The sequence below is a fragment of the Silurus aristotelis genome, assembly GCF_946808225.1.
Source record: "Silurus aristotelis genome assembly, chromosome: 1".
Lineage (NCBI taxonomy): Eukaryota > Metazoa > Chordata > Actinopteri > Siluriformes > Siluridae > Silurus > Silurus aristotelis.
In genome coordinates this window covers 655,288-665,853 of record NC_139574.1, presented here as the reverse complement: position 1 = coordinate 665,853, position 10,566 = coordinate 655,288, and the positions used below count along the sequence as shown (strand labels likewise).

Here is a 10,566-nt window from a genome sequence, read left to right as displayed (position 1 = left end):
ATAATCACACTCTTGATGTCACCCAAATGAGGATGAGGTTCCCCTTTTGAGTCTGGTTCCTCTCAAGGTTTCTTCCTCATAACATCTAAGGGAGTTTTTCCTTCACCACAGTCGCCATGGTGCTTATCAGGGATAAATACACACCATTCACCTTAACTCTTAAATTCTGTAAAGCTGCTTTGAGACAATGTCTGTTGTGAAAAGCGCAAGAGAAATAAACTTTACTTGACTTGACTATAAAACACATTTAGCAGTTCCTCATGAGACTCCTGGTTGAACACTGAAAGGACCCAAATGCAGGACTGTCAGGGTGCAGGTAGTTGGACCCAAATGCAGGATGCCAAAACTTTCTTTCTTTCGGCTTCTCCCATTTGTGGTCGCCACAGCGGATCATCCGTATTTGTGATCCGCATATTTGATTTGGCACATGTTTTTCGCTGGATGCCCTTCCTAATGCAACCCTCCCCATTTATCCGGGCTTGGGACCCGCACTAAGAGTGCACTGGCTTGATGCAACCCTAATGGCTGGGTTTAAATGCAGGATTTAAGTAAAGTATATATCTTTAATAAAAAAAAAAAAACTATTTCAGGCAAAATACAATGTCCTCGCATTAGTTAGAAACACAATAAAAAAATAAAAATAAATTAAAAAAGAGTGTCCAAAAACACTGCCACACCGCACCGAGTGGGAAAAAGGCCGAGTGAGACAGTCCATGTCTTGAGAAAAGGAAAGAACAAAACAAACGAGACCGGCAGTAAGGCGCAAGTCTAAGTAAACCGAAAGATCCAAATCCAAAACTCATAGTACTCATAGTGGCCTGCAGGGATGTTAAGGGTAGTCTTCCATTTGTCCCTCTCCTGGGTGAGTATGATGTGGTAAACGTTGAAAAGGTAAAACTTGGTAAAGATAGTGGCCCCCTGGAGGAGCTCAAAGGCTGAGGACATCAAGGGCAAGGAATACCGATTCTTAATGGTGATGGAGTTGAGTCCACAGTAGTCAATGCAGGGGCGGAAGCTCTTAACCCTCTTTTCAACAAACAAGAAAGAAAGCGCGGATGATCCCAGAAGCAAGGGACTCCCGGATGTAATTAGTCATGGCCTCTCTTTCAGGACCCATCAGGTGGTAGAGATGACACGGGTGGATGTCGTTCCCGGCAATAGGTCAATAGCACAATTGTACGGATGGTGGGGAGGTAGTAATAATGCCCTGGCTTTACTGAAGACGGTGCCCAGATCATGGTACTCTGCAAGAACAGAACAGATCGGAAGGAGATTCCTAACTAGAATAAGTCAGGATCTGAGGAAATGAGGTGAGACTGCTGGCTTGACACGAGATCCCCCATTCAAACACCCGGCCACTGGTCCAGTCCAAGAGAGGGTTATGCCTCTGCAACCACGGAAAACCGAACATGGCAGGTGCTCGCGGTGATGGGATGATGAGGAATGATATCCATTCATGATGTTCAGCAGTGGAGACGAGGAGGGGCTTGATGCGGTAGGTGACCCAATGGAGAATGTGGCCATTGAAAGCATGGACCAGAAGTGGTGCAGAGAGTGGTTCGGACTTTGGAGTCGACAAACACTGCTAATTCATGGCTGTGGCCCTTGACATTGATTCGAACCTTGAGCAGCGGTTTGGAGGGGCCTGGGAGTCCTTGGCCCGGCGCTGGCCCCAGTATAAACGCTGAGAAAGGTTGTTTCACAGTTCAACAGGAACGGCCTGCACTCCCCTGGTTGTCTCTCAAAGCACTCAGGGGTTGGGAGATAAACCTAATATGGTGGCGGGACGGGTGCCGGGGTTGCTGATGCAGGAGCATGAGCAGTAGGGGTGTCCAAAGCAGAGGCCTAAGCAACGGGGGCTTGGTTGCGCTGTAGGGCCAATTCACGAATTGCATTTGCCAGTTCCTTAATCTGTTGGTGATGGAAGGTGGTAATCTGCACCAGAGAGAAAAATGTGAGTCTGGAGATTGCCTGCTGTGTCCATGTCGGACTAGATTGTACTGTCAGGGTGCCTGTAGTTAGACCCAAATGCAGGATGCAGCAAATATATATTTAAAGTCTTCAATGAAAAAAACTATTTCAGGCAAAACACAATGTGCTCGCAGAAATAAACACAAAAACAACAAAAAAACGGAAGGCTGCCAGGAAGGAATAGTCCACGTATAAAATAAAGCACAAAAACAAAGCATCCACACCGCTCCGAGCGGGGAAAAGGCAGAGTGAGGGAAACAGTTAGTGTCTTGAGATAAGGACAGATCAAAACTAACCGGGACTGGCAGTAAGGCGCAAGTCAGAGAAAACTGGGAGACTCAAAACCGAAACCAAGGCATCCGTGAGGCAAAAATGAGGGGCAGGAAGGTCTCGAATGGACAGGAAGCCGACAAGACAATCTGTGTCCATTTATGCAGCGGGAAGATGGCGTCCAGGACGGTTGTAAGTTCACGCTGCCCCGGAAGTGGAAGTGGGAGCTGCGGAAGCGGCATCCCCTGAAGTGCACGTGCTGCTGGATGACAAGGACGCAGACAAATGTAAGCTTTAACAAACTTTGATGAAAGCAAAAGTGTAGCAAAAAATTACTGTCCAAAAACTTCACAATTGATCTGAAAAACAGATAAAGCAATAAAAATACAAGCGGGGAGCCAAGATAAGCATAAAAAGGAGCACAGTTGGAAAGCACGTCCGAAACACACTTCTTTCTCTTTGTTAAAACTTTAAAAAAGGGGCTCATCTTCCATCTCCACCTCTCTTCTTTCCACTTGAATTGGTGTAGTGACTGGTGTCTCCTGGCGACAGCTCTGCACCCCTGTGCCTGCCTCTGCCAGCGCAGGCAGCTCCAGCACTGCTCCAGAGTCCACTGTGACTTTTGTGGTTTTACGCATTTGCTCGATCCAGCCGAGCAGGGCTTCTCCCGGTCCAGATCGTCCTAGCAGGGATTCTCCCGGAATGCTTCAGCTGAGCAGCAGCTCTACACACACACACACACAAACACACACACACACACACACACACACACACACACACACACAAACACCACCCGCACACAGTGTCCCAACTGCTAACACACACTCCTCTACACACACAAACACACACACACACACACACCACCCACACACCATGTCCCAAACGCTAACACACACTCCTCTACACACACACACACTAACACACCACCATCACACACAAAACCAGCACACACAACCCTAACACACTCACACACACAAACACACCACCAACACACACACACACACACACACACACACACACACACACACCACCAACACACTCTCGCACATACTCAGACAACACCATCACACACAACACCAACACACACTAACACAACACTAACACACACTCACACACCACCATCACACACAACACCAGCACACACAACCCTAACACACTCACACACACAAACACACCACCAACACACACACACACACACACACACACACACACACCACCAACACACACTCGCACATACTCAAACAACACCATCACACACAACACCATCACACACACCATCACCAACACACACTCACACACCACTAACAGTTCCAACACACACACACACACACACACACACACACACACACACACACACCACCAACACACACTCGCACATACTCAGACAACACCATCACACACAACACCAACACACACTAACACAACACTAACACACACTCACACACCACCATCACACACAACACCAGCACACACAACCCTAACACACTCACACACACAAACACACCACCAACACACACACACACACACACACACACACCACCAACACACACTCGCACATACTCAAACAACACCATCACACACAACACCATCACACACACCATCACCAACACACACTCACACACCACTAACAGTTCCAACACACACACACACACACACACACACACACACACACACACACCACCAACACACACTCGCACATACTCAAACAACACCATCACACACAACACCATCACACACACCATCACCAACACACACTCACACACCACTAACAGTTCCAACACACACAACACCAACACACACACACACACACACACACACACACACTACTAACACACCAGGAAGGTTATAGCTCAGTGGCTGATGCATTGGACTCTGGATCGGAAGGAAATAGGTTAAAATCCCAGCAAGCTGCTACTGCTGGGCCCTTGAGTAAGGCCCTTCAATTGCTTAGTTTTAAGTTGAACTCCTCCACCTCTTCTCCCTGCAACTGCACCCCCTCCACTGCCCTCCCTCTCATTCAAACATCACATGTACTCTGTCTCCTAATTACTTTCATTCCCCTTCTTTCCAGTGCATACCTCCACCCCTCCATCTCCTCACATCCTGCTCCCTACTCCTGTCTGACCTCGTCCTTCAACCTGTCCATCACCACTGCAAACAGGAAAGGGCTCAGAGCCGATCCTTGATGTAGTCCAACCTTCACTGTGTCACACTGTCCTCATACATGTCCTGCACCACCCTCACATACTTCTCTGACACACCAGACTTCCTCATACAATACCACAACTCCTCTCTCCACCCTGTCGTACGCTTTCTCTAAATCCACAAACACACAATGCAGCTCCTTCTGACCTTCTCTATACTTCTCCATCAACATTCTCAAAGCAAATAATGCGTCTGTGGTGCTATTCCTTGCCATTTTCTATAACTTCATGGTGTGAATAATCAACTTTATAGTCTGTATGTAATGAATTTCCAAAAGAAGCCAGATTACAGGCAAGCAGACATACTGCACTCTGGAAAACACCACATGCAAGAAGAACCTTCTCTGCAATTAGAGGAACATTTATCTGAGTGAACATCTTTGTCCTCCTTGCATAAAAATATATCCAAACACATTCAGAGACAAGAGACACCACTAAATGTATGCAGAGCTAAATTATCCTTACTTCCACCCAATACACTTCATCACGAAACCCAGTTTCCTCTGAAGGAGAAGTTCTTAAAGGTTTAGTCAGTAAAGACTTCAGTACAGCTGACTTTCTACTTTCTTCCATTCTACAAAGTAAGAGACACACAATTACGTTTTTGGATACAGAAGCATAAAATAGGAGACCAAGCCTGTTCCAGCATGACTGCCCCTGTGCACAAAGCCAGCTCCATGAAGATCTGCTATTCATGGGTTGGAAGATGTGGAAGAGCTGCTATAGATCTCCAATCCTACTGAACACCTTGGGGATGAATATGAATGCTGACTGCACCCCAGGCCTCCTCACCTTCTCACCTACATCAGGACCTGACTTTACTAACACCCTTTTAGCTGAATGAATCTTCACCAGCACACTCCAACATCTAGTGGAACATCTAGTGGAACATCTAGTGGAACATCTAGTGGAGATTATTTTAAAAGCAATTGGGGACTAAATGTGCAATTGGTTGTACAAAAAGAAGCACATAGCAATCTTATATTTAGGTGTCCACAAACCTTTCGTGGATAGATATATATCAAGTCAATGTTCACAGATTAATGATATCATTGCACCTCCTCCTGGGGGATCCGAGTGTGAGTGGGCAATGACTCATTAGTAGACCACTTCATTAAAACAGTATGTACAGGTACACAAGGCTGGATTCATGGACATTTCTGCTTGAAAATAAACATAGCAGAAAATACATGACAAAGTGATATGATAAATAAATAAACAAACAAACAAATACATAAAAACCATCACTGTTACACACACAGACTGCAGAAAGCAGAAACAGACAGCTTCCTTTCCGCTTCTACAATATACAATAAGACCCTCATTCTATTTGCACCAATGACGTACCATGTTCTCTGGGTAAATCATTTTACTTCACGTGACTGGTTTACCTTGTTATGTCACTTCCTGTTTGCTAAAGAAAGGTGACTAGATAGAACAGAACACTCTAGGGTTAAATATCCTCAATGCAAAACATATCAGGTGGACTGAAATGCATACATGTGCCTAATAATCTAAGTTCATCCTCACCTCCTTGGCCAAAAAAAAAGATTGACTTCACGGGTCAACGCTAGTAAAGAGTTGATTTTAAATACTCTGCTGCCCTCTGCTGGCCACATTCCTCCACAATATCATCCACAAACATCATAGTCCAGGGAGACTCCTGTCTGACATTGGCCTTCAACCTGTCCATCACCACTGCGAACAGGAAAGGGCTCAAAGCCGATCCTTGATGCAGTTACACCTCCACCTTGATCCAGTCTGTCATTCTTACTGAAATTCCTAAAGCAAATAATGCGTCTGTGGTGCTCTTCCTTGGCATGAAACCATACTGTTGCTCACAGATGGTCACCTCTTCTCTCAGCCTGACTTCCACTACTCTTTCCCATAACTTCATGGTGTGACTGATCAACTTAATTCCCCTGTAGTTACTGCAGGTCTGCACATCTCCCTTATTCTTAAAGTTCAGTACCAGCACACTCCTTCTCCATTCCTCAGGCATCTTCTCACCTTCCAAAATCCTGTTAAACAAATTGGTTAAAAACTCCACTGCCATCTCACCTAAACATCTCAATGCTTCTACTGGTATGTCATCTGGTTCAACTGTCTTTCCACTCTTCATCCTCTTAATCACTGCTCTCACTTCCTCCTTACTAATCCTATCCACTTCCTGCTTCTCCACACCATCCAACCTCCTCTCTCTCATTTTCCTCGTTCATCAGCTGCTCAAAATACTCCCTCCATCTTCTCAACACACTCTCCTCACTAGTCGACACAGTTCCCTCTCCATCCTTTATTGCTCTAACTTGCAGCATATCCTTCCCAGCTCGGTTCCTCTGCCTGGACAATCGGTACAAATCCTTTTCTCCTTCCTCAGTGTTCAACTTCTCCTACAGCTCCTCATATGCCTTTTCCTTGGTTTTCACCACATCCCTCTTCACCTGCTGCTGCATCTCCTTGTTCTCCTGCCTACTTTTCTCATCACTCTGTCGATCCCAATTCTGTTTCTCCGACCTCTTTCTCCTTCTGCTCTCCTGCACTTCCTCATTCCACCACCATGTCTCTTTGTCTTCCTTTCTATTTCCAGATGTCACACCAAGTACTTTTCTAGCTGCCTCCCTCATCACTCCTGCAGTAGTTCCACAATCATCCAGCACCTCTTCACCACCACCGAGTCAAGTGAAGTTTATTTCTATTGCACTTTTCACAACAGACATTGTCTCAAAGCAGCTTTACAGAATGTAACAGTGAAGGTGAATGGTGTGTGTTTATCCCTGATGAGCACCATGACAACTGTGGTGATGGAAAAACGTCTTTAGATGTTATGAGGAAGAAACCTTGAGAGGAACCAGACTCAAAAGCAGAACCTCATCCTCATGTGGGTGACATCAAGAGTGTGATTATAGTCTTTAAACACTACAGAACACTGGAGAGTGAGAACTAACATGAGCACTGGAGTGTGTGATTATTACTGATGATCTTTCTACAGTCTTATACAGTCATTATGGTTATAAAACTAGGAGCTACTGAGAAACTCATAAAATAGCTTAACATCTGAGATCATCACAGATCAGAATTTAGTTTTCCTCCATTTTCTCTCCAGATTACGTGTTGTTCTCTTCAGGGCATGCGTATGACTATTATACCAAGGTGCAGGTGCTTGTTCTCTGACCTTTTTTAACCGGATGGGGGCAACAGTGTCTAATGTGCTAGTGAGGATAAGGTCTATGTTGTTAACCATTTCATCAAGATTATTATCAGTTATGGGTTTAGGGTGAAATTGAGATAAATCAGGCAGGTTATTTATGAATCTGTCCTTAGTGGTTGGAACAATAGTCCTACCAGGTCGATAACGTGGTGAAACACGGTTAATCTGCTCTACCGGTAGTGTGTACAGTAGGAGATAATGGTCTGTGATGTCATCACTCTGAGGTAAAATATCAGTGACGTCTGCTCCGTGGGATATTAATTAGTCTAGTGTGTTAATCATTCTTCAAATGATTTAAACCTGAATCCTAATCTCTGACTAACATTAAGAGAGGCACTCTAAATGGTATCTAACACCCCCCCCCCCCCCAACAAACAGTCTGACAGGGCTCATGCTTATAAACATATCCTGACGGTGTCGACTCGTTTAGACCCATATAATCACCTGGTTTAATCCAGGTCTCAGTGAGACAGAGTGCTGAGAGATTATTCTCTGTGATCATCTTATTTACAGGTAGTCGTCGACTTACGACCTATGCAACTTACGACCATTTGACTTTACGACCACAAATGCTAGCCGTGGCATGCGACAGTGCGTACCAGCTTCCGGCATTATTTCACATTACTGTACATATAGCCTACTCTACTTACGAACAAATCGTGTTACGACCGGTCTGTCGGTCCCAATCGTGGTCGTAAGTCGACGACTACCTGTACAATCAGTGCTTTGGGTGAAGTGATCTAATGTTTAAAAGACCAAACTTTAGAACTTTTTTGTGTTTGCTTATCTGGAATTTTTCAGTTTTAATTGCAATAAGATTATTTCTGTATCTTGTGTATTTATTTCTTGGTTTTACTACACGAGGAATAGATACGGTTTTTATAAATTGGGCCGTATGTGTACTTGTAACTATTTGGTTGTCATAGTTGTGAATTGCATGATGTCTTACCAGTCAGATGGTGTGAAGCATCCTACAGATGTTGTCTGATAGGACTGCTGCTCCAACTCTGCTGGGGTGCAGGCCATCAGGGCGGAAGAACCTAGGACGCTCCCAGAAACAGTTCCAGTTATTAACAAAGAGAAGTTTATGTTCTCGACACCATGACTGTAACCATTCATTTAGTGCAAGGAGTCTACTAAACTTCTCAGCCCCTCGCTGGTAAGTGGGAAGAGGTCCTGACACTATGATCCTCGTTGTGGGTGATGTGCTGCGCACCGTCTCCACTAGGACCCTAAAATCCCTTCTTTAGATCTCTGTTTGCCTCAGCCGGGTGTCGTTTGCTCCGGCATGGAGAACAACCGCTCCGAAGTTCTCGTTCAGAATCGCAGGAACCTGCACAGCGACATCGAGAACACAAGCACCATGAAACAACGAGTGTGCACCTTACCTCTGGCTTCGGGAGCACGGACATAACGGACTATGTAATCTCCAAGAATCACGGTTTTGTGTTCCGTCTCGCAGAGAGGAACAAATCAGTTCTCAGTCGAGATCTCGAAGGCCGTGATGATGGCGGGGGAGATGTCCTCGACCTGGGCTTGGCTCACGCCTTTCGTTGTTGCAGCATCCATGTTCCGTGGTGCCCCGGTGCCGGAGTGAACGATACCTGGGCGGGCCACGTTGTAGGTGCGCTGGGCCTGGGCAGGGAGACACGCGGAGTTGAGGTGCTGAGAGCTCCTGTCTGACCTCTTCCCTGAATCTCACACTACAGTCTTTCTCCTTCAGTTTCCACCATCTTATTCTTCTTTCAAACCTCACTCTCCTCCTCTTCTTCTTCGCCTCCAAAACCACCCTACAGACACCATCCGATGCTGTCTAGCTACACTGTCCCCCGCCAACACCTTACAGTCACCTTACAATCTCTTTCAGGTTGCAAAAACTTTGAAACTTTAAAACCCCCCAAGAACCTGAAATTAGCCTATATTATTGACAATGACGCACATTTGTGATTTCAAATATAAATATATATTTTGTTTTTTACAGATTTCAAACCTAAACCAACATTCACAAAATTGCCCAGGTGCTTCTTCAGTCTCTTGTGATTTCGAGACTGTACTACTGCAACTCTCTGCTGCAGGTCTTCCCCTGAACGCTATTCGTCCACTGCAAATGATCCAAAACGCAGCTGCACGACTTGTATTCAATCAGCCCAAGTTCTCCCACACCACCCCACTGCTGCTCCTCCACTGGCTTCCAGTAGCTGCACGTATCAGATTCAAAACACTGATGCTTGCCTACAAGGCCAAAAATGGACCAGCACCTTCTTACCTCAGAGATCTCATCACATCTCACACTGCACCACGCTGTCTGAGATCCTCCAGCACTGCTCCACTGGTACCACCTTCTCTCAGAATGAGAGGTAAGTACACTTCAAGGCTCTTCTCTGTTCTGGCAACGAGGTGGTGAAATGAACTTCCCCTAGATGTCCGTACAGCAGAATCCATGATTATCTTCAAGCGACGACTGAAGACCTTCATCTTCCTGAAACACTTAAATTAGCACTTTCCAAGATTGTAGAATTCAAGAGTTAGAGCAAGAATAGAGCAAGCTCGTGGAGCCATTGTGATGCTTTGGTGATGTTCTGCTTGGAAAACTTGTGTCCTGATGTTCATGTTTATTTTGGATGATATAGCTTCCTGTTTCCAAAATGTTCGCTGCAGGATTCTTGCGTATTTTGGTATTTAGATGTCAATTTAAACACATTTCTATCTCTTTTTCCCCCTAAACAATCTTAAATTACGAGTTTTGTTTAATGTATTTGCCACTTTCCATCAGCTGTGTTTCTTTTTTCTTTTTTGAAGAGTGCATTTTGTCTTGTACAAAGCAGTGAGCGGAGGCCATTCAGCAAACAAACAAACTAAAGAAATCGCTAAGATGAATTCTAAACTAAATTGATTCAATATAATGAGCATCCA

General features: G+C 45.2%; 1 protein-coding gene across 1 annotated transcript in view; it reads left to right on the top strand.

Moving 5' to 3' along the window:
* The first annotated feature begins 963 nt into the window (after window positions 1-963).
* LOC310729622 (uncharacterized protein) overlaps window positions 964-10,566 on the top strand; it is a 441,633-nt gene continuing 432,030 nt past the window's right edge. Inside the window, exon 1 of the mRNA XM_083548039.1 lies at window positions 964-1,554. Coding sequence (XP_083404165.1) covers window positions 1,457-1,554 — 98 coding nt within the window. The 5' untranslated portion in view covers window positions 964-1,456. The remainder of the gene's footprint in view (window positions 1,555-10,566) is intronic.